This window comes from Balaenoptera borealis (assembly GCF_965194805.1).
Source record: "Balaenoptera borealis genome assembly, contig: HAP1_SCAFFOLD_774, whole genome shotgun sequence".
Lineage (NCBI taxonomy): Eukaryota > Metazoa > Chordata > Mammalia > Artiodactyla > Balaenopteridae > Balaenoptera > Balaenoptera borealis.
Window position 1 is genome coordinate 128,239 of NW_028123427.1, and position 25,396 is coordinate 153,634.

The 25,396-nt window shown below is 41.3% G+C and overlaps 1 protein-coding gene across 4 annotated transcripts; it reads right to left on the reverse strand.

The window, feature by feature from the left end:
- Positions 1–1,530: 1,530 nt before the first annotated feature.
- Positions 1,531–14,303, reverse strand: MORF4L2 (mortality factor 4 like 2). Of its 4 annotated transcripts, none has more exons than XM_082409022.1 (4): positions 14,196–14,303; positions 11,353–11,441; positions 4,623–4,726; positions 1,531–3,084 (listed from the first exon to the last, which is right to left on the reverse strand). In XM_082409022.1, the coding sequence occupies exon 4, from the start codon at positions 3,058–3,060 to the stop codon at positions 2,194–2,196; it is 867 nt and encodes a 288-aa protein (XP_082265148.1). In that variant the 5' UTR covers positions 3,061–3,084; positions 4,623–4,726; positions 11,353–11,441; positions 14,196–14,303; the 3' UTR covers positions 1,531–2,193. The 4 variants fall into 4 exon arrangements, with proteins under 4 accessions (XP_082265148.1, XP_082265147.1, XP_082265150.1 ...); XM_082409021.1 differs by lacking the exon at positions 14,196–14,303 and adding an exon at positions 12,867–13,012; XM_082409024.1 differs by lacking the exon at positions 14,196–14,303 and adding an exon at positions 12,807–12,930.
- Between the last annotated feature and the right edge of the window lie 11,093 nt (positions 14,304–25,396).

A 25,396-nucleotide genomic window follows, 5' to 3' on the forward strand; every position in this document is an offset into this window, starting at 1 on the left:
ATATAGATATATCAAAGGTCTTCTTTGCCCTTTGGTTTCCAATATGGCCAAAGGGAAATACCCAGCAGGAGATAAAAAGCAGGGAAGAGTGAGGTCAGGTACACCACCCCAGCCCCTCTTCCTGGATTCTGCCTACTTTGAGGTTTCTGTGAGCTAACTGCATCCTAAAGATTCCAGCTGCTGTCAGGTGGCCCTTTCCACACAGCTGTCTACCATTCCAGTAATTTCCCCCTCCCCTCCCCCCTCCCACTACTCCTATTTTCTCCCCTCACCCTGCTCCTTCCTCTCACCCCTACTCCACAGTCTCCCACACTCCCTCCTCCCGCTCCCTCCCCTCACCCTCTTCTCTCCTCTCCTACTCTTCTTTGTCTAGATGTAGTAACACCCTGTTACACGCTGAATTGAGTCACCTCCAAATTCATGTTAAAGTCCTACCCCCTTCCCCCCAGTACCTCAGAATGTGACTGTATCTGGAGATAGAGTCTTTATAGAGGTAACTAAGTTGAAATGAGATCATTAGGGTGGGCCCTAATCCAATATGACTGGTCTTATAAGAAGAGATTAGTAGGACACAGATAGGTACAGCGGAAAAGACCATGTGAAGTCACAGGGAGAAGGCAGCCATCTACAAGTCAAGGAGAGAGGCCTCAGAAGAAACCAACCCTGCCAACACCCTGATCTTAAGACTTCTGGCCTCCAAAACTATGAGAATATAAATTTTTGTTGTTTAAGTCACCCAGTCTGTGGGTGACTCCTCTGCTGACAACTCGGGAAAAAATTCTCTATTGAACTTCTCAAATCATCCATTTTGGGTCTCATTTATTTCCTGCTGGGACCCTGACGGATCCATTAGCATTATATGTGATTCTTATTCTCATATTTGTTCTTAGTGTATTTTCCAAAATTTCTGCAGTAACCATGGAATATTTTTTTCACTAAAGAAGTAAAAAAACACTGTCATGAAGCAAAACTTGGTTTGACTAGGGAATTTTCATGTAAGATGGATTTATAATCATAGGCGTCCAACACCATCCCTCTTCTCCACAGATACCCTACTCTAGGATTCTCAATCTTATGTCCAAGGGATTATAAAAGCATAGGGAACATGGCATCAATGCTGGAGCTGGGAAAGCTGCCATCCTTGGCCCCAAATCTACAAGTATTTCTGATACAATACTGAAGGTGGCTGCCCATGCTTCCCCTGGTGGGAAAGAGCAAAGGTCTGCGTAAGTATAAGGGGCTGTTATAGTACCCATTAAATATCCTATTATACCAGCCCAACTCACAGAGGCAAGGAGCATCGGGAACAAAAGTGGCTCTTACAGGCAGCACTAGAAAGCAATCCCACCCTGCGAAGCCTCACAGAGGGGAGAGGAGGGAGACTGGCCGGGCAGGGTACACACCTGGCTGCCCCACCCAATAAAAGGAATTCTTTCACTAGGGGTCAGAACTCTCTCCTTTAATACCACCTAGATCTTTCCTGAGCCTGCTGACTTCTCAGCCTCAGTAACATTAAAGGCACACTGCAAATTTCTTGCTTTGAAATTTAGAAACAAATTTTATTTAAGATCTGAAATACAATTCCTAAAATATCAACTTCTCCAGAAAACCGTGGCTACACAATAATGCATTGCCTCTATCATGTTAGAACGTGCATTAGACTCAAATACAAAAACCATGAAACAAACCACCATCCTTCAACAATTTGAGCAAAGATAGAATGCCTAAGGAACAACATAGATGGACTTGCAGAGGATGGGCTGTTTTACTTCAAGCACCATAAAAAAAAGAGCACAAATGCATGGGTTTTCGGGTATATACATTAAGTTGAACCTTTGGCACTAGGAATCAGGGCATTTTTTTCACGTAGCATTAACACATATTAGAAAACTGTGTAGTGTCAAAGGGATAGAACCACCAGCATTCAAGCAATGTTGTCAACTAGGCAATAAAATGTTCTACTGAATGTTTCTTCTTTGTCTAATTACTGCGTACACTGGTAGCAACTTTGAAATGAGAAAAGGAGCTTGCACTCCTTTTATTTTCTGTTTAGAACAAAACAGAAAACAAACTGAAACATAAGCCCTGTTATACATTAACAATTTTAAAGAACATCAATTATACAAGAAAAAGACTAAGAACAAAAAGAGTGTTTACAGATACCAGACATAACAGTGAGTGGTCAGTAGACCCTCACAGGGCTTTGCGGTGGTACTCAGCAGAAGCCACTTTATAATCACTGGCAGTAAAGAGAGACGCAGCATTCTTTGCCAGATATTTTAGGAAATCATGCAAATAGCCCAACAGTAACGCAAGGCTCTTCTCATCAAGGGGCGTGTATGCCAACATCGCTCCAATTCTTACAAATAATCTCAGTAGGTGTGGCGCCCCATAAACCTGGGACATCGGCGCATCAGGGTGAGCCAAGAGGATTTCGGCATACTGGGGCCTCTCAAATTTGTAGAGCAGCTGAGTGCCCAACATCACATTGAAATACTCTTTTATTCCTGCCACAACTTCATTAACTGCATACTCCTTATTATCAACATTTCCCTGCGATTTCTTGCAATTAGCATACTCTTCCAGAATGGCATCTACATTTTTCTTAGCAGGGAGTTGAAACAGCTGCTTCTGCCTGGTAACTAAGTCCCAGTCCTCAACAAGCCATGGTTTTAATTCTTCTGGAATCTTCACTTTAACTTCCATTCTATTCTTAAATGCCTCCTCACTTTCAACGGTGGGGTCTGCCCGGGCCCTTTTCTTCCGAGGTGGCTGAGGTGCTTCGCTGGTGCTGCCACCATCTCCGTTGCCAGGGGTCTTCTGTTTGTTCTTTCTTGTCTTCCTCACGGACCCTGAAGGGGGGTTCTCTGCAGAGCGACCCCCCCATCTGCCTGGGAGTGCTGCTTCCAGATTCTTCTGCTGGGGACCAGCTGTCTTCTTTCCCGAGGAGGCCCCTCTCATCTTACTTCTCTGCATGTTGCTTCTAGTTGGTTTTTTGAAGTTGTCTTCGTCTGCAGATTGTTGTCCACGAGTTTGAGAACCCTGCTTTCTGGAACTCATTCAACCCTGTTTTTATTCCAACCACTGTAATATATAAAGTATTTTACTTGGTTGTTTTCTATGGCGAACTTTAACACACCGTGCTTCCTAAAAACCTATCAAAGCAGAACAGACGCTACTCTCTTGGAATTTGGATTTCAAATCCTATTTCAGGGCCAACCAATTAATTGTAAGTGACTTACTACCTCTTCTCTCTCTTTGATCCTCACTACCACCCACCCACTACTCTCAGCCCACCCAATCACTCATCAGACCTGCCCATAAATTAGCTTTTCAATGCCACTCAAAAGACAGGAATATAATTTTAGCGAAAGAATGAATTAAACTACAAAAGGCAGTGGAACTGAAATTCAAGACTTCTGAACAGGAAAATGACAAGATGAAAGAAACAAGAAAGATTAACTTAGGTGGCTGGAGGCAAAATGAGTAACAGCAAAGGTTTTTCTGTAAGTCCAGTAGGCCTGAACTAAGCTGATGACAGAGTCAAGAGAAACTGAATATAGAACTTGGTAAATGAAGGAGAGGGAGGAGTCAAAGGTGCCTCCACAGTTTTAAGCCTGAGTAATTAATGAATTAATAAAAGCACTAATTTTTAATGGTTAGTTTGGAATCAGCAATAAAATAATAGGAGCGCCCGATCTTATTATTATTTTTTTTTGGGAGAACACACACCAAGTTTGATTGGGGGGAAGCGGAGTATTTACAGAGGCACGTAGACGAGAAGGGAGTCACACAAGTTGGGGAGATGGTGGGTACAAGGCAGACAAGGATACAGAATGACCCCTGCACCCGCCCTAACCCCAGGAACCCCACCCTAACCTCATCCATTCAGTTAGTCATCATACATTACTGCTTATCTGCTTCTGGACATGTACTATGCTAGGCGCTAGGGATTCGAATATCTAAAGTGACAATTATAAAACAACAAGGTTAGTAAAGTGATAGTTATAGGCACAGAATATTTTCGGAGCAAACAAGAAATGCTACCGAACACCACTTTCAGCAATAGCTTGTTGGAGGAGATAATAAATTGGTGAGGGATAAAGTCAGTGATGACTGCCAGGGTTTTGAGAATGGGTGATGAGGTCATAGTATTATCACCAAATGAGACTGCATCTAGAGGAGAAGGAAATGGATTAGAGAGGAAAGAAGTTCAGTACTAGATGTAGTAAGTGTGAGGTATGGAGTTAAACAAATGACTTTAAAGCTTAGGTGAGAGGTCAAAACCAGAAATGGAGATTTGAGAGTAATCCTCATATAGCTGGTAGTAGAAGAAAAACTGAACCAAGTACAGAGTTCTGGAAAAACCTAAGAAAGAATGGTATTTAAGGGGTGAGGAGAGGGAGAGAGAGAGAGAGAACAAATAAAACAAAAAGGTCAGAGCAGCCGTATGAGAATTAGAAGAATGTTATTTTGGAAGCCAAAGTAGTTGAGAGTTTCAAGAAGGAAAAGAGATAATCTACACTGTAAAATGCAGCAGAGAGGGTTAGTGAGATAAAGATGAAAAAACAGTGTTCTGTGATTCTTATGGTATGACAGATTAAACAAGTCCTTTGACTTACGTAATCCTCTTCCTTCTTTCCCTTCCAAAAACTCCTAGTGTTTTCCCAGATGGAATCTTACAGATCTTCTGGGATGTCTGGAGAGATGAGGTGGGAGGCACAACCTAGAAAGGAAAGCAGACATCAGCAATGAAGATAAACTTTTCTGAAATACTGGGAAAAAAATCTAATTTAAAAACATGTGGTTTACAATTGTGATATCAAGAAAATACATGAGTTCTGCTGTTAGACATACTTCTACTTCAATAAGGCTCTGCCATTTATGGGTTGTGAGGCTCTGGGCAAGGTATGTAAGCTCTCTTAGCCTGTTTTTTCATCTATGGAATGTAGCAAATTACCCCCAGCCTTCACAGGTTCTTGTTAAGAATTTCATAAATACGATGTGGCTGAACAGCTAGCACAGTACCTTGCAGGAATACCTGCGTATGTGAACATGGATACAAGGATGTTCACTGCAGTGGTGTTTGTAATACTGAAGAACTGGAAACAAATATTCTTCAACAGGGAAATGGTAATAGAAATTATTATGTATGCACACCATGGAAGAACATTCAAATGAATTAAGCAGAGATTCATGTACTGACATGGAAAGATGTTCAATTATACACTATTAGGTGAATAGGCAAGTTGCATAATAATGTGTACAAGAGGATCCCAGAGATAGCACAAGTGGAGAAATAACAATATTTTAGACAGTTTTTATGAACAGTGAGGTCCAATTTCTATGTTTTAAACTGATGTGTATAAAAATACATAGGAAAGTTGGGAATTCCCTGGTGGTCCAGTGGTTAAGACTCCGCGCTTCCAATGCAGGGGGCCCGGGTTCGATCCCTGGTCAGTGAACTAGATCCCGCACGCCACAACTAAGACCCAGCGCAGCCAAATAAATAAATAAATATTTTTAAACACATACACAGGAAAGTAACTAGATGAATAAACACCACACCATTAAAGCCAGGGTAACCTCGGGGAAAGAACGAGATATGATGGTGGGCAAGCCTTAAACCAGGTTTCTCTGGTAACTACAATTTTAACCCACAGAAAAAAAGCCCTTTTGCCAATCGCTAGCCCCTAAGATTATGTGGGCAGGTGTCAGGGAATCCGTGAAGAGGAAATGAGGTGAGAAATGCCAGAAAACTAGAGCTGTGAATCAGGGAAGCCAGTTATTGGCGAGAGAGGCCTGGCTTCTATCACTAAGCAAATGATATCCTCTGACAGAACACAAAGCTCTCAGCAGAAATCAGAGCAAAGGTGCTCCTCAGAGAGCATCAAGATCTGTGAATACAGACACTGACCCTGTGGGAATCAGAAACTTTCTGGCTGAAAGGGATATATAGACACATCCTGTGAAGGATCAGAGAGTGGCCAGTGTTTCATGGCATTATATTGTAAGCTACCAAGCTTACAAAGTGTTTCTAAAAAAAAATTATTGTGACTGGGACAGAGGGGACACAGTATGTGTGGATATCAGAGAATTTAGTTAAGTTATATAGGTGAAATCCAGAAAGCCTACCTGGGAGCTAATAATGGGCAGACCTTCCACAAAACAAGGGTATAGTTAAAATACAAACTAAAGAAAGCAGAATGACCCAGTGCCAACCAGACTGTAAAACACACAGAAGTAGAGCCAGGCTGCATAGGAACTCTTTTGGAAGTCACACTGGTCATCAGCAATTCCTTAGTGAGGAACTTGAGAATGATCCCTGAACCTACTGTATATCCTTGGCATTGATTACATGTATTTATGCACAAGAAAATTACAACAAGGAATTCTACCTGGCTCTCATTAAGTGGGTGAGTTCCATCATTCTCTACAAATTCTATTTTTCATAGAAAGTCCCAAGTTGAATGAAATACCTGACATGGTACAGAAAAATACCCACACGAGTCAAGATTTTTGCCCAGACTGAATAAAGCCAGGGAAGCAGCCTTTCTAAGAATTGTCTCAGTACCTTTATTTTCATCTGAGTATCCTACAGATCAAGCAACTATTACTACCTGGAGTAGGAAGCCAAACATCAGAGGGAAGACCCATCCTTTTGATGTCTGGCTCCTACCTGTAATACAAATTTATGGAGTTTCATTAGGGTCACTGTACTTTGTACCTCCCTTCCTAGAAGCTTACATTACTCCACGGCTTGGTGGCAGACGTGCTGTGCATATTCCTCATTAAAAACGTTAGCACTATATATTGCTTTGAGCTGTTTTAAACTTCAAATCTGCCAGTTTCTGACTTTATTAACATCGTTTACTGGCTTTGTATACCCACTCTTAACTCCAATCATGCTTCCTCCCTTCATCTCCCTCATCTAAATATCACGAAAGTCCCATTTCCTCTTTAAATTTCCTAACTACTCTAGCCCACCTTTCACTCCCATCGCCAGTGTCATATGAAGCCGTTAGTACTCCACAGCTTAGTATTTAAATGTTTCATGTGTTAGTTTTGCTTATGGAACTACATCATTAACCTCCATTTGCCATAGGCCTTGTGTAATATGTATCTTGTGCTTTTTGCAGTAGCACTTAGGTCCCTGGTGGGTATGGTATACACTAGTGAATCAGTGAGGAGGTGATTCAACACATGGGGAAAATGGAAGCACAAATTAGGGACGACAGTCATCAAATATTTTTCCACTTGTTCCCTACAGGTCAGCTCTAGGGTATGCCAGATATTGAGAAAACACATCCGTATGTTTGCCTTAGTTTTCTATCTTCAATTTCTGTGTAAATACTTGGAGGTAACCTCATCCTGGTATTAAATCAGATTTTCACTTAAAAAAACTTGCTATTACAACAGATCATTTCCCTATGTTAGTAAGGTTATAATCTGCATACATCTTGAGAGCTGTAGGAGATCCACCAAATGGGCATACTGTAATTTACTTAACCACCCCCTTTCTGGAAAGTGGCCCTCCCCCTCAATCTATCCTGTAAGTAAAATATCTTTTGCCCTCATTATTCCTTTAAGATTCCCAGATGCAGATTTAGTAGGCTGAGAGGTAATATGTTTGTTGCCAAATTACTTTCCCCACAAGTTGTACCAATTTTCAACCTCACAACTCTGGTCGGCACCGTCTATCCAGCACTGTAAATCTGATAAGGAAAACGGGTGTATCTACTCAGCTTGTATTTGTTATTAGTGGTTTTGACATTTAAAAAATGTGTTTCCTGGCCAGTTATATTTTACTTGTCCTCTGCCCATTCATTTTGAGTTGGTTCTTAATGAGTTTAACATTTACAGTTGTTTATCAATTATCATATTGGGCAAATATTTCCCCTAGTTTAGTGTCTGATAAGATTAAGATTTGTATGATGAAATATGTGGTTTTTCCTTCCACTAAGCTTAAAGATTAAGATGACATTTTAATGGATTTGTTTATATTTTAATTCCTTAATCCACCCAGAAATTATTTAAATTGTGAACTGAAAATATATATTCCTCCCGCCTGAGTAATTAATTTTGTGGTAGCATTTGAGTAATAGTTCCTTTACGTAATTATAAATACCAGAATATATAAAGATGTGGGCATTCTCCCCTCCCCACCTCAATCCCAGAATGAGTGTGTATGCTTTCAAATCTTTTTATGTACACATTCACACAAAAACCTACCTTTAAAACTAAATGTGTCTGTTCATATTGTGAATATGTATCATGCATTTACTTGATTTGTCTTGACAAATGTGAGATACATATTGCTCCCCACCTTTTCTCACTTTATCACGGCCATCTATATCCACACATACCTAGCTCATTCTTTTTAATATCCGCATCATTCTATAATCTCCACATAATATAATTTAACCAGCCCCATATAAATGAACATTTAGGTTGTTTCCAATACTTCATTATTATAGAAATGCTGTAACAGACATCAGTGTACAGACATATTAGCATGTTAGGTAAGTATTCAGGACATTCTCAGCAGTGGAACTGCGCAAAGGATTTGCTTATTTACAACTTTGATGACATACAGGCAAATTAATTTGTAAAGAGCTGTTTTAATTTGTACTCCCAGCAAAAACGTTAAAGTTCATTCACCCACACCTTCAGCAACACTGGATAAACATCTTTTTGGAAAAAAAACTGGGGGGTCCAATCTAGTATGTAGTAAGATGTTTTTATTTGCATTTGTGTGATACTGAGCATATCTTCAGACATTCATATGTATCTTTTTCTTACGTAAATATTTTGTCCTCGTTTCTACTAGGTTGTTTTGCCTCTTTTATTGACTTCTAATAATTAAATACTAAGGTTTTTTGGTATGTTGGAAATATTTTTTCCAAACTGTCATTTTTCTTCTAAGTGGGTCTCTCTGTGTGTATAAGAAACACGAATGTGTCAACCTTTTCCTTTGTGAACTTTGGCATGTCATGCCGGGGGAAAATGCTCCCAAATCAATATTCTAAATGACTTCCTATATTATTTCTCAGTATTTTTATAGTTTCTTCCAAATATACAGCTAATTTTTCCTAGTATTAATTATTAGAGCCTATCCTTTCCCCACTGATTTGAATTGCTGATTTATAACATTCTAAATTCCTAGAGGTCTATGGGTCTTTTAAGGTACTCTCTTCCCAATGATTTTTGATTATTCAATTTTTAAAGGTATCACTGTTACTAGGTCATCTGTTCTGTCACAGTGACGTCTGTTCTCACACCAGTATCAACACTGGTTTAATCATCATAGTTTAAAGATATAAATATTGCCCTGGAATAACACTTGTAAATGGGTTCCAAGGATGTTTGATGCAGTATAATTTGAAACAGCAAAACACTGGAGTCAACCTAGAGGACTATCAATAGTGATTTGGCAAAACAAAATGTAGTTTATCCATTACATGGACTATAATGCTAGTTAAAGGAATGCCACTGTGAATGGAATCAGAACTCTATGAATGGATGTGAAGATATCAAGACAATTTGTTGAATAAAAATAGCAAGTTGCAAAACAATACCTGTAATGTGACACCATATTTATGTAAAAGAAAACACAAAACAATATTTTATATGTATCCATATAAGTTTTTTAAACAGGTACATAATTAGAGATCTCGAAGGAAACAGAACTGATAATAGTGGTTAACTCTGGGGAGAGTAAGAGAGTTGGAGGTATGAGAAAAGGAAACCTGGGCCTACTGTCATATTTTAGCTTTTTACATTACAAGGAGACTGATTCACATGATCAATTATGTGACTAAAGATTTATATTAAAATACACATATTTAAAATTCATAATGATTTTCTGATGTATTCTTATCCATGGTTCTAACACACAACTAGACTTTTCAGTTAATTATCATTGTATGTCGTATACTTTGTAGGCATTCCATTTGAACTGGTTTCCTTCCCCCCTTCTAGGTTCTGCCCATCCTCAGAGGCCCTGGTCAAGGTCCTTTTCCTCCTTGAGGCTTTCTCCATTTCAGGCTACCTTGACCCTTGTCTTCTCTGAGCTGCTACTGGCCTAACAGTACACCTCCCTCCCTTTCACCTTTAATCATTCTCCAAATGGCCTCCTGTAAAGGGGTTCTGTGCCTACCCATCTGTTGCATCTTTCCCACCAGGGCAGTGCCCTTCTCTGCAACCTAGTTTTCAGAAGAAAAAAAAGTAAAAAGGAAAATATCGTGACTCCATGGGAAAATAAAGCTGTCAAGAGACTGAAAAACCTTCCTTCATCTCCTCATGCAAATGATGGGCCATTCAGGAATACAGACTCCAAATGCTGACATTTTTGTGTATGAATGTGTCACAAGTGAGTGTGAACAATATCTCCAACAGTTTGTTGGAATAAACCTTTAAATGCATATACACCATGTCAGTTACATTTATATCAATTCTGGATCTTGGAACACTTCCTTTATGTTTAACAGATATTTTTTGAGTCTGAGACAAAAGAGGAATGATATAAAAGCTGTTAGCAGACTGAATATGGTTATGATTTGCTAGTTAAAATTATAGCTCCTGGAAATTCCCTTATAAATAAACATGATCAACATACTCAATATCTTTCTAGATTGTTAGGGTAAGTCAGAAGTTATAATTTCAGAATTCAGTTCTAGTAGTAACTGCTGCTTCTGGAAAATCAGGAGAGAAACCAACAGTATTATTATTATTATTTACAACTCCAAAAAGGTATCTACTGCTTTTATTAACATGTGTGTGCACATGTGCACGTGTGTGTAAAACAGGATGAAGCAGAAGGACTAAGAGTCATAATTATTAACTCAAACACTTATATGTGCCAAACAATGTCCTGTAATTTTACATGTAATTCCCTCAACAATCCGATGAAGTAGGAACTGTTATTATCTTTATTTTACATATGAGGAAATTTAGAGACAAAGCGAGTAAGTATCTTGCCCAGGATCACACAATAAGTGGCAGAGCCAGGATTTATATTCAGGAAGTCAGTATTTGCTCTTAACCACTAAATTATGCTGCATATGGGATGCCACAAAGTAAAAAAAAAAAAAAAGGATGTATGGAGCTAACTATAGGGGATCAATTACAGTACCTTTTGTCAAGGAATGTAAAATTATACAGCCCTCTGTTGTTTAGGCACTTTCTATACTGGAAGCACAAATGGACTTAGCTCCATCCTTCCCTTCTTAGAATGTAGAGTGCTTTCCTAGACAGGCGCTTATTAATCCTCAAAATATTCCTGGACAGTTAGGAAGGTTATGTGGAATTATCTTGTTTGCAAACTGAGGCCAGGAGAAGGGAGGCACTTACCCAAGATTCTGTAATCAGGGATGTTCTGCAATCAGGATCAGATCTTCTGATCCTCACTATTCAGCAAACTTAGCTTTTCTGATGGTAGCCTAGAAGGTCAAACAAGGGGACAGGAAAGGACATAAAATAAAAAGATATGAGATGAACGTTTTCTTTTCCATCAATGCGTTTTATCACACACAAAGGACACCAAAGCTGATAAATAATGTACAAGCGTTTTTTTCCTTTCTTGTGGTTACATTTTCAAATTTACCTTATTGTACATTTACCCTGATTTTTGATAAAGTAATTTGTTTTTGCTTTTTTAAAGTACTTTTTATTAAGGATAATTTCAAATGGGTAAAAATGTAGGGGGAATAATATTATAAACCTATGCGAATGTATAATCCAGCTTCAACAATTACCAACTGAAGGCCATCTTGTTTTATCTATAACCCCACCCACTGCTCCCCCCCACTCCGTTTTTTTCAAGCTCACTGAAGAGCTGACTTTCTGTATTTTATTATGGAAAATTTCAAACATATACCAAGGTAGACAGAATAATATAAGGAATCCCATATGGCCATCACTCAGCTTAAACGATTAACTTAGGGCCAATTTTGTTTCATCTATACCCCTCCCCACTTCCCCCTACCGCTGAGCTTATTTTGAAGCAAATCCTAGACATCAACGTATTTTGAAGCCAATCTGAGACATTTTATTATTTAATACATATTTTCGTATATTATCTCTACAAGCTAAAGACAATTTGAAAACATAACCACAATACCATTACAACGTCTAAAACATCGTCATTAATTCCTTAAAAAACATCAAATATCGAATCCGTCTTCAAAATTTCCCGATGCGTGTTAAACATTTTTTTTTTTTATAGTTGGTGTGTCCGAATCAGGATCCAAACAAGGCCTACTCCTCGCATGCGGTTCACCTCCAGCTCGCTCTCATTCTCCATCTCTCCCCACCCCCACGCCGCTTTTTTTTTTTTAACTTTTCAATATGGAAAATTCCAATCCCCGCTATTTTGAGGTAATTCCCAAATAAATTATTTCATCGGTAAAGATTGATACGTCTCTCTTATATCTCGAATTTCTTCTAGGGAAGGGGGTGATGGGCAGGAAAAGCACTGTAATGAACGACTTTACATAATTTTATGCTTTTTCTCATTCTATTACCCGGGTTTTTCTCTCCACAATAATAGCTAATATCTTCCGGAGCCAGGCTTCGTATTAAGTTATTATACGCACTACATTACCTCGCTTTCGTATATTACACGCACTAATATACAGCACACGCCTCGGAGGCACACGTCTCTGAGGTAGATACTATTATTATCACCACTTTACAAACATGGAAACCGAGACGCAGAAAGAACAGCAGCCAGCCCAAGCTGGGCGTTGGCGAGTAGGAATTTGAATCTAGCTCTGCCCGATTGTAAAGCCATTAGTTAATCTTGCCTATATACGCGACGATAAGAGGAAATCGTCAACCCTTTCTCCCCACCCCCACCCCGAAACCTGAAACGAGAATCCAGCTCTTTCCAGCAGCCGACGTGTGATGACTGCCGACCCTCCAACCGCCATAGTAAAGCCAGGTTTCTCTGGCAACTGATATCCATAGGCAGACACGTCACCCTGGAGGCGGGTTTATGCCCTCCAGCCAATCACAATCGTCTTTTCTAAGTTTTAGAATGTTCTATAACCAAATGATTGGACGAAGCGCACCACGTCAACAATGACACTTCGCCGCAGTAAAGGCGGGTGCTAGCAGCCTGCTTCTTCACGGTTAAGGCTTGAAGCAAACCAATCACCTTCCTCCTTTAGTGCGGGCTCTGGCCAATGATGTTCGCCCTCTTAGGTTCTTAGCCCGCCCTCCAAAAGCGCGACAGCAGTTGGGTCATAAGTCTATAGGGCAGGGTGTTCACGTGGCCTACTTTCACGACCCAGAGTTCCCCAGACCAGAGGTTTTTTTTTTTTTTTTTTTTCCTGCAGGGAGGCATTATGGGGTTTTTTTTTTCCACTGGGAAAGGAAGTGTCTACGTGGCCTGCGGAAACAGGATGGGCGGAAATGAGCTAAGGTTCCCGCGAGTGGGGAAGCGCTAGGTCAAATCTGGGGCCACGCCCCCGAACCTGTTGCACAACTCTTGGAGGAAAAAAAAATAAGGTAGAGTGGGGGTTTTGATGTGTGTGCGAGTTGGGGTGCGGGGCAGCGCTGCGGGCGCGCAGTGTCACGGCGTCTGCGCGCAGGCGAGCCCACGTGGCCTTGGGGTTGGCGTGTGCGTGAACGCCAGGCCTCGTGGCGCTGGAGGTAGCTGGTGTGCGCAGGCGTGCGCCCCTAGCGTTGGGGCCGGTGTGTGTCCCGAAGCGGGTGCATGTGCGTGTGTGCGCGCGTAGGTGCGCGCGCTCTACGGATAGTTTTCTACTTTTGTGTATGTTTGAAAATTATTCTCAGGAAAAGGAAAATTAAGTAATTAAGGCAAGGCGACCGTAATTGAGATAAAAGGTCTTAGCTAGAAATATTTCGGTGTCCCCTATCGATTTAATTTTAGAGCCTAAAAATACACTTTCTTCCCACGTCTTTCTCCACGTCAAAATCCTGTTCTAAACCGTAGCCCTCCAGCGGTGAAGAGCCAAACCCTCCCATTCTCATATTAGCAATTCCAAGAAGCAGCTTATTGGTGTTTCCTAATAGCCTTCCCCCCCAACCCCCGCTCCCTCCGCCCTCCCCTCCTCAAGTTGCTTCCAATTCTCCTGGCACAAACAATTTTCTGCTGAGAATATCTATATACGACAGACTTCCCCTCCACTAGGGACTCCGAATTTCTGTGGGGGCTGAGGCTCTCTTACCTTTTTGTCCTGATCTCCAGGCAGAGTGCTCTTCAGGCAAGTACGCACTCTTAATTTTCCAGAAAGTTCTCTGGGTGAGGTTTATACCTATTGAGTTTGCCACTAGATGCCGCCAAATTCCAGCAAAGGATTGGCTGTTTGGTCCCTGGAATTATGGGATCCCCCCCTTTACTGATTTGTTGAACTCTCCAATCTATAGAGATCATATATATCTTTCATTGCTAGGGAAAAATCAAATTAACTTCTGTTACTAGCCCCACAAGGCAGGGGACTATGGCCCTTGATTCAAATGTTTTACCTCATTTCTTTCCTTCTTTCCTCCTTAAAAAAATCCTCCCCCCATCTCTCTCTTCTTTCCTACTTGCCTTTTGCGGGTGGGGGGCGGTCAGAAATGATAAATGACCCCAGGCACTAATGCTGATGAGATTCTAACCCTTTCTGTGGGGTTAAGATCTCTTCAAATGCCGCCCCCCCCAAAGGGAAAATATAGATGGCTGTTTTGTCAGTAAAGACGTTTCTCTTTAATGGACTTGGACCCTGGTATTGAAAACTGATCTCTTTACTTTTGAAATTATGATTAGATATGTGTGTTTTCACCCTATTTTCTGTAGTGGTACTGTTAAACTATTATGTTTTTGGAGTCAGAGGCCTAATTTTAAACCCCATTCCACACTTACTAGTTCTGAGAACCTGGGATTAATGTTCTGTGATCCTCAGTTTTTTTCATGCTCTCTATATTTTAGATGCTGTGTCATATCATTCACATGGATATTCTTTTATTCTTCACAAAATCCTTATTAGATGCATACTAATAAATGAACATCAAACAACAAAAGTTATACCTTTTTCAGTTATAGATCTTACACATGTGTGCATGCATGCACGTGTGTGCTCATGAACACACACAAGCACACACCCGGAAAGGGCAGGATTTAGAGCAGAAGTTCTCAGAGTGTTTCCCAGACACACCAATAGCATCGTTATCACCTTTTGGGAAGTTGTCAGAAATTTAGATTCTCACCTCCAACCTAATTAATCAGAAATTCTAGGAGTAGGTAGGGTTTGGCTATCTGTTATAACAAACTGTTCTGGTGATCCCAATGCACACTGAAATTAAAAGCACTGCTTTGGAGGGCAGAAATACAATGCTTATTTTTGTACACTCCACTAGAGGGTACTACAGAATGTAAAGCAAAATAATAAATGCTGTATATGTTTTATTGAGACCCCCTGCGTGTTATCTGTCCCATTTCACAGATTAAAAACTATTGTGAAGAGGTGCCTAGTATTTTCTCAGTGCATACAAAAGTTTGGGAACCAGAATTGGACTTTACCTGTCCTTCGAGCCCAAGCCTTTGACAGTACTGTGTTGTTCAGCCACAGTAGCTTGTCTTTCTGGGCCTCAAAATGCATCACAGACACCTTGTTCCCTGCCTTGGCTAACGTTGACTAGAGCATCAAGAAGAGGGCAGGGAAGCAAACCAAATAAATGGAAGTATTTTGATGATTTCATACCTTCTCTCATCTCCATTCTATAATAAAATATCACATGAAAGCTCGTGTTTCCTTTCTTGCTTTTATATTTCCCACATGCTCTCTACCCTACAGTTATCTTTTTTAGTTTATGTCTAAACCTCTTCTATGTGTGGGGGAGGAAAAAGGACGGTGAGGAAAGACAGTTGTTGAAAGCGACACTCTATATATAGCTCTAACCCATTAATTTCAACAATAAGCCTATAAATTAGGTGATAATTATCCTTATTTTATAGATGATGAAAGTGAGTTCTAGAGACTATAATTATTTCTCTTTGGTTATGTAACTTGTAAGTAGTAGAGCCTAGGTAATTCCTGGTGTATCTGACAGTACTACCCTGCTAAACTTTCTACTCCTTGTTTTGAATCTGATTTAGTTATTTACTATTTATGTGACTTTCAGCAAGTTCTTTAATTTTTCTGAGCCTCAGTTTCAACATATAGTAAATGGGAACAAATATTCCTGCTTCATAATCTTAGAGCTGCAGTATCCAATACAGTAACCACTAGACACATAGCTATTTAAATTTGAATTAGTTAAATTTAAGTAAAATTAAAAATTTAGTTCCTCAGTTGCACTAACCGCATTTCAAGGGCTCAGTAGCTACTTATGGCTAGTGTTAGTACCAAATTAGATATCAACAAATATAGAACATTCCCACCATCAGAAAGTTTTGTGGGACAGTGCTGATTTAGTGTATATAAGGTATGTAAAAGGGCCTAGCTTAGTGTATATTTCATGGCAGGTGCCCAAGAAAAGTCATTTCCTCTGCTCTTGCCTTTCAGCGTCAGAGCTAGGTATATTCTCCTGTTTTATTGATGGGGTCCGGAGAGGGGAGTAACTTACCCAATATACTATATAACAGCGGATATATCTGGCATTGGGACCCACGTCTCCTGACTCTCCCTCCAGTATTCTGTCTGGTAGACCTGTCCTTATGCTCTACTGAGTGAGGTCCTAAGGCCACGGGTGTGAATAATGTGAATTAAATTTGGAGTCAGGGTAGTAGCAGAAAAAGACATAGGAACTGAATGCCTCCTATGTGCCAGGCAGCACTATGCTCAGCTCTTTACATCAGTTATCTTAGTGACTCCTCACTGAAGCCCAGAGAAGTTAAATATTTACTCAAGTTGCCAACTAGTAAACAGCAGACCAAAGATTCAGACTTCTCTGTGACTTCAGAGCCCATGTTTTTTCCCATTATGCCATGGAACCCTCTCAAATGTGAATACTCTCCTGCCCCTTCCACTTACTAGTGGGATGAAGCTTCAGCAGACTCCTGACTCTTATTAGATCCTCAGAAAATGTGAGTTACTCTTCTTCCATTTTATTTTACAGCTGAATCAGTGTCTTCACAATCTGTGTCAACTGGAAGGGAAATATAGCTTTGGTCAATGTTTGGTTTCAAGGCCCAAGGCCAAACAGGCTATTTATGGTCGCAGCCTTCACAGAACACCTGATGGCTCTAAGATCTCTAAGTTAATTTTCAAGGCCACCATTTGCTCATATGATGCCTTTGTGCTAATTAGAAACATGTGCCACCTGGGGGCAGACAAATTGCAGAGATGTGTCCACTCTAGTGGAACAATGAGAAAAATGTTTTCTTTCTCAGGGGTATTGGAGCTCCACCAGGGCAGTTGAAGAATGAATTTCAGCCTCCACTTGTTCCCTCTCAGTTGGGTACCCCTGTGCAGGGTACAACCTGCCCTGCCCAACAGTATCTGCTGGCCTTGCTTGTCTTACCTCGTGGCTAGGTCTGGAAGGTAGTGGTCAGTGTCTTCTGGAGGGTGGAGAGGGACACCAGTATCTTCCCATGGCTTCTGGGTAGTAGATGAAATTGCTCCATTTTAAGGTTAATTTGATATTTTTTCATTTGGTTCTGACTAGCTTATTGGATGATTTTTAAAAGAATGCTTGGTTAATTTAAAAGTTTTTTAAAAACCTAATATTTCAAGGCTAAGCAAAATGGTATTTCTTTAATAACAATGTTTTTTCTATCTATTTGTACCTGCCTTGTTCTATAGGGATTTCATAAAACAAGTTCAGCAAATTAGTCTGGATCAGTCTAGTTTGCTAGCCCATGATAGACAGGGCCAATGATGGAACTAGTCATGGGAAAGTTTTATCCTTTTAGGGGTATCTATTCTCTTCTAGCTCCTCTCCTCTTCTGTAATCAACCCCCGCCCTGCTCCAACTGACCCATCCATGTGGCAGAAAGAGGTTACTTCAAATGACTGAGAACCTGAATCTAATCAGTGTAGTCCTCGAGTGGCCTTGGGATGCCAGACTTGCGCACAATCCCTTGGTTTCCCCTTCCTGAGTCAGTAGTTTAGCATGCGATTCACCAAAATGTGTGGCTTTGTGAACCACACACCTCACTTGGAATCATCATGTCAACTCATCCGTAGTACACATCGACCAACAGAGATGAGGACTGATTTCCCCCAGTGTATACTGACTCCTACAATCTGAGCATTGCCTCGAGAGGATGCCTTGAGCCCTTTTTCAGAGATAACTGTGTTCGTGCTTATAACCTGCACTCACAGTCCCCATTTTACTGGGAATGATAAAAGCTATGCCTTTTGAAAATTTCAGCTGTCGTATTAAAGAGGACAAGCTAGTAGCACTTAAAGTGCTGTGTCTTTAAATTGTCGAAGTTTAATGATGGGCACATGGGGGTTCATTATACTAGTCTTTCTACTTTTGTGGGGTTTTTTTGAAGGTTTCCATAATAAAACAGTTAAAGACAAAAAAAAAAGAAAAATTAAAAGTGCTTCATCAGTCCTGGGAAGGAGAACACACATGGGATTCTCTTCTGTTAACCAAGGGCTTGGGTGATAACATTTAGTAGGAAGGTACCATGTAAAAATATGGGGAGGGGGGGTATTTTAGATTGAAAAAGACTCTGTGCTGGAAATCCTGAGAAGGTCTCCTAGAAGGGGAGACTCCTCCGGTCTGCAGTCCCTCTCTACCGGATCCCTGAAGAAGTGTTGCTATAATGAGCTACTGCAAGTGAGAGAAGTGAATCATCTCCCTCGGGCCTTTGGGGGTGGGGAGAGGGTGAAAACCAGGAAACAGGCCTCAGCTAATTGGTGAAAACTGTTAGCCAGTAGGCAGAGAAACACAGGCAAAGAGAACCTGGGGGCAAGAGAAGGCGCTTCATTCTCACCCCAGGTGAGTGCTGGAGAGGGCAAAGGTGCTAGGGAAGGAGGAGACCAGGGAGCAGAATATGTGGCAAAGAGGCCCTCACTTGGGATCTCAAAGGATAGTCTTTGAAGGCTCCAGGCCCCATCTGATTTGCAGGTTTTAAAACAAGTGGGAAAGCCGTCTGAAGGCAAAGATTACACACGCACGCGAGCGTCCAAGGGCCTGGAACCTTGTCTGCTCAGCTTGGAAAGGCAGGCTCAATAAAAGTACACTTTGAAAACTGGGTGGTTTGGTTCTTTGTTGTTGTTGTTGTGTTTTTACTTCGACTGAGCAAGCAAGGGTGTTGGTGCACTGGTGGGAGTCAGAAGATATGGTTGGAGAGGTGGGGCACTGTGGAGTGTGGGGACCTAGGAGGACAAGTTCTTTCAAAGCCCTAAAGTTGAGGTAGCCCTAAAGTTGATTAGAGGCTGGGGCCAGAGAAGAGAGCAAGGGCAGTGCCTAAAAGGTACAAAGCCAAGATTCACCCAGCAGCTCCCAGGCCAGAGTTGTGGGTGGGATGTCAGTGAGACCCAGGCGGGTGCAGCCAGTTTTCAATAGAGCTGGTCTGTGAAACTTGGCTGAGAGGACAGAAGAAGATTGATGTTTGCTCCAGCGTGGGGCTGTCAGCTGTGCTCACCGCCTCACCATGGTCCCAGCTGTAAACAAAAGTCCTGGCCCTTCATGGCACTGCAGAGCAGTCCAGGCTGGTGTAAGTCTCTGAGGACAGCTAGACCATTTTCTCATCCTGGCTGACAACCAGAAGACAGAAGAAACAATAGAAGGTGGTGGTGGGAGAGGGGGCAGGATTGGAAGGGGGGTGAGAAGCAGTGACCAGTGGGAAGGAGCTGTTGATTTCGAATCTTAGGTCTTTGGATGCAAGTAGCAGAAATCTTGTAGGGAAAGAAAACCTTTTCCTTGTCAGCTTCACAGATAATAGTGAATTACTAAAGGAGGCCTGCAGGGGCTCTAGTGCCTCATTCATTCATTCATTCATTCAGTGAGTACCTTATGTGCTCATCACTGAGCTAGGTACCCTGGGTGATGCCAAAGTAATCGAAGACAGTTCATAAGTTTAAGGAGCTTACAAAGAGTTTGTGGTTATGTGTAAAGTTAAATAACAACACTAAATAGTGTATCTTTAAACGCTAAGTGACAAACATGGAATAGGAGTTTAGAAGCAAGAGAAGCCATATCTGGGTGTGATCAGAAAAGGTGGAATTTGAGAGGGCCTAGAAAGATAGACATGATTTGACTAGAAAGAAAAGGCACTTGGCATTCCAGGTTGAGACCAAAGCATTAGCAAAAAGGACTGCTTTGGCTAAAGCAGAAGATTATTGTGATGGAGATTCTCTTCAACTCCTCACCCCCTCCAGCTCCTCACCATGCCTAACCCAGCCTTCAGGTCTCACCTGAAATGTCACTTCTTCACAGAGGCCTTCTTTGACCTTCAGGACCAGGTGAAGTGCCCTTGCTTTACGTTCCCCTTGGACCCACTACATTCCCCTTTTTCCTTTGCCATCTTCATGTCATGTCCTACTCTTGTCTCCCTACAATTTGTTTCCCACACTGTGACTCAGAACGTTCTTGGCAAAATGCAAATCTGTTTCATTTTTTTCCTTTTAAAAACTCCCTTTGTTCTCTTTTCCCTCCTCTTATGTCCTTCCTGCTTCCCTCCCTCTCACTTTCCCCTCAGGTCATATCTTAAATGTCTCTGTCTCAGGGAAGCATTCCATGACACCTCTTCCCCAGCTTCTACCATAATCAGGTCAATTCTCCCTCTTATATATTTTCATAATACTTTTTCCCTTTTACTATTCTCCACTAACTTACTACAGTTTGTCTCCTGCACCAGAATATAAGCCCTCTGAGGGCAGGGGCTAAGTTTCTTCTTCACTGTGTTGCCCTTGTAGTTAGTACAGTGCCTGGCATATTGTGGTGGGTGCTCCACAAAAATTTATGAATGAATCCAAGGGGGATGAGGCAATATTCATAGATGAAAGCCAGCTGAAGAGATTGTTCTCACATCTATGGGCAAAGTTTAAAAAACTTCAGTGCTTTTGATTATGGGATGAAGAAATCATTAGACAACACTGACTTTTTTTTTTTTTTTAAGGCCGTGCCATGCAGCATGTGGAGTCTTAGTTCCCCAGCCAGGGATTGAACCTTTGCCCCCTGCGTTGGGAGCATGGAGTCTTAACACTGGACCACCAGGGAAGTCCAACACTGACTTGAAGAAAACAAAACAAATAAAAAGCCAGTTCAAACTAACAATACCCAACTCCAACCTCAGCTTACCCTGAACCCTATCCTCCCAATTATCTTGTGGACTCATATTCCCTCCTTACCTGCTCCCCTACACCACTCCCTCCTCCAAAAACACAAGAAAACTTACTCTTTGGTCCTTCCAACCGGAGAGATTTAGCAGTAGGGCCAAATGCACTTACTTTCACAGGTGCGGTTGTTCATTGGGCTGGCATTTATTGCCCATCTCGGTTGTTTCAAACACTGTGCTCTTAGCTACAGGTGAAGAAGGCCTTATTCCTACCTTAATGGGGTTCACAGTTGAGTGAACCTCTCATACTGATCACTCAGTTGATACGCTCAAATTGTTGAGTGAAGAACTTTGCCTTACCTGGGCTCAATTTGGGAGATTTTTTAGGGCACTAAGGGCCTGCAAAGGAGCTGAATCTCAGGGGTTAGTCCTCTGCGAAACTGGGGACTCAGTGAGACACAAAGAATGGATGCCAATCCGCACTAGATTTTCACCCTTCCAGGAGGAGGCTAAGTAGCAGGGTGAAGAATGTCTGGAAGGGCAGTCAGGTAGTAGCCATTCTTCAGCCTTATGAGGTTGTACCTAATAAGGCAAACGGGCCTACAGTGTACACTCCTTGAGTGAAACAGAGTGAAGGAACTCAAGGAATCACAGGAAAAGCAATTAGATTTCCCAATAAAAATTGAGGAGCTGGCCTGCCCCCTGAAGTGAGCTGAAACAAAAATGTGGCTCCAAGAAACCTTCCAAAGGTCATCATAAAGCACCCACCTTCAGCCTGGGGTAGAGGTTAATGCCAGAGGATGGTTCCTTTTCATCTTAGATTTGGTTCCCAGGTGGTTAGGAACATAACAAATGGGGATGTCAGAGAGGCAGTGCACTCCTGCCCCTGACCCCACCCCAAGGGAGAGTAAAGGGAAGCAATGGATACTGTTTTGTAGCTACAGGCCTAACTGGTTATCTCTTGCTTGAGGGATAACATCAAACATAGTGCCAATGAAGTTTTGAAGATATATTCATTAGTTTTTACCCTTTCTCTCTCCCTTGAATCCTTTACCCTGAAAATGAATCCACCACCAGGGTATCAGAGAGAGAGGAATATATAAGTAGCAGATAGACATGAATGAGATTAATTTCCATGACTCATTACTCTGTTAGGTGGCCTTATGTGGATAGGGTTCATACATCTGAAATTTGAAATTCTAAGAGATGGGACAGGAAAGGTTAACTCCAAAGTCAATGGAGTATTTTTCAAAGAAGGATAATGATGTGTTAGTGAAAACTCACATTATTTCCTTCCTTAAAGGACAGCTTGAAGCTTAGGCTAATCAAATGGGTGATAATAGGTATGTTTCCATTAGGGAAAGTGTAAAAGAAGTGTAAGACTAAGGGCTTCACAAATAAATTCACAAAAGAACCCTGGACAAGGATACCCTGAGTTTGTAGAATTTGGAGCTTGGCATCACCATTTTACACCTGTACCATCCTAAGTGTTGGCAAGATTTGTGCTATCCTCTTTCTATGGGGACTTCGGACATCTAATGTGGGTATCAGCAAATGGATTAACATGGCAGAGGTTGGGGACTGAATGGTATCACAGGGACAGTTTCCTCAGCTACAGATTCCATTTGGCCTTGAATCTGCTGTAGTCAACTTGTCAGAGCAGTCTCAGAAATGAGTCTCTGGAGCTAATAAATTATGATACACTTTGGTCCCTCATTTTCTATTCCATCCTTTCCCTTAACAGCTTCAACTAATTGGAAAAAAAAAAAAGGGAGTTAGTTACACTTAGCGCCTGGACTTTATCCTATCAGGCCCTCAGTGTCCCCATGTTGTCTGATGAGCAGACAAGACAAAATGATCTGGGAAGGCCCTTCCAGCTCTATTGTGCCGGCATCTAGAATTCTAAGACATTGTAATCCATTGACCCAGTTGCCTTATGGGAAAATCCCATGAGAGATTAGTTTTCTAAAAGAGCCAATTGTTTGTTTCTCTGTGTGGGAATAGTGGTAAATGCAGTCAAGATAGCAAATGTGCTGCTGTGACCAAAGTTCCCAAGCATTCTTGCCCTCCTGATAGTCAAGGCTGTATTTATAACAATGATTCTCACTGCCTGAAGTAGTTAACGATTAGTGTTAAATTGAGGACTGATAAGACAGATCAGTCAACAAGGCATTGTTAGTAAGTATAAGGGGAGAGAGGCTGTTAAGAATTCAGGACTTCTGTAAGTTGATAATTTGAGGAGGAGCTTAGAGTCAGAAAGATGCCCAAATGTTAGATTCCTTTGTCATGACTGCCCTTCATTTTGGCTTATTTTTAAAACACAAGGTCTTTCTATATTAGTATCCAAATAATACAGTTGTAACACCCATTGACTTGTTAAATGGATTACCTCTGAAATTTGTATTTAGATAATGCAGTTTTTTCCCTCCAAATTATAAAAGCAGCAGTAAACTCTCTTTCCCCCCACTCCTACCCCAAATGAAGTATTATGGTGAAGTAGGTATATCAGCTGAAAGTAGAGTTACTCTGACTGAATGTGCAAACAGTGTGTATGTGAGGGGAGGAGAGGAGGTGGTTACCTGTTCTAGGACTCCTTGAAGCTGACTTTTAAAATTCCTGGCCCAGTAAATAAGACATTAAACTGAGAAACAGGAAAACTGAGAAATAGGGTTTTGGCTTTGTCACTAACTCGTTGAGAGACTTGGGTAAGTCACTTGGTATCTTTGAGCCTCATTTCCTCATCTCTTGCATGAATACATAGTTATTTTACCTAAAAGCTTTGCTCTGAGGATGACATACCACTTAAATGCTTTGAAAAGGAAAATATTACAAGGATGCTTTTTACCTTGATAGTATAGTCCTTCATGACGCAACCCTTGCAAAGTAAGTATAGTTGGTGAGAACTAATGCTGCAACTGAGTGGTTGAAAAATTTTAAAAATGTTTTTAATTTAAAAAATTTAAGTGCTCACTACTTAAAAAATTATCTAGCAAAAACTAATTCATTTCATGCTGTGAGCTTGGTATGAGGAATTGAAAGATAAATACATTATAATTCTTTACTTAAAACTCATATTTGTGTGTGAGGGAAACAAAAAAACTCTATATAATCTCTCAAGTACAAATATAGAGCTATGTACAAGGCATTATTGGAGAACCCAAATCTGTCTGGATGTTGGAGTTGTCACCAGAGTTTGAGTGAAAGTGTGATATCTGGTTAGAGTCTTGATGGATGAGTAGGGGTACCTCAGGTGGAAGAGGTCAGAAGAGGGCATTTAAAGACTATGGAACAGCATGTGCAAAGGCACAGAGCATTAGACAGGATGAGTCATTGGGTTCAGGGATCTGTGGGTGGATCAGCTTGGTCAAATGCAGCTTGCATTTAGGCGGGTGAGGGAGTGACGAGAGAAGAGACTGGAGGCGCTGGCCAGGGCCAGAGCAGAAAATCTCTTGGAGGTCAGTTTAAGGAATGTGGCCTCTTTCCTGAAGATAATAGGGAGCTATTGAAGGATGAAAAGCAAGGAAGAGTTTCCCAAAGATTTCTGTTTTAGAAAGGTCAAATTGGCACTAGTGTGGAGGATAGGAAATCATACTGGAATCAAAAGCTGAGCCAAAATGAGATCCGGGAGGATAGAAAAGGAGGGACAGATTTCAGAAATATTTGAAAGGTAGACTCAGCAGGACTTGGTGATTGATTTGATCTGAGGGTCGTGGAAGAAGGATTTGTCAAGGCTGACTCCCAGGTTTCTGGCTTAGGTGACTGGGTAGGTGGAAGTGCCACTCACGAAGATTGGGAAGAATGGAGGAGGAAGTTTGAAGGAGATTGTGAGCTGCTTGGCTCTTGACATGTTGAGTTTGAGGTCCTTGTGGGCACCCAGGTCGGAATGTTCAACAGAGAATTGGAAAATAGGACTAGAGCTGTGGAGATTCGGAACTGAAGATAGAAATTTGAGAATCATCAGCATACAGGTTATCACAGCCACGGAAATAGTTGAGAACAGCCAAGCAGTAGGCACGCAAACAGCCAAAGATGAAATACTGGAGAATGAGAACAGCAAGAAGCAATGACCAGAGGGCTGAGAGAGGAAACTGGAGAATTAATGCCAAGGGAGAAGAAAATTTCAAAGAAGGTGTGACAGCTCCGACAGATGTTACAGGAAGTTATGAAAGATTAGGACAGAAAAATGTTGACCTGATACAGCAAATAGGA

Bases quoted from the DNA above. Each gene is read 5' to 3' on its own strand.
- MORF4L2 (XM_082409022.1), bottom strand. From the start codon at position 3,060: ATGAGTTCCAGAAAGCAGGGTTCTCAAACTCGTGGACAACAATCTGCA.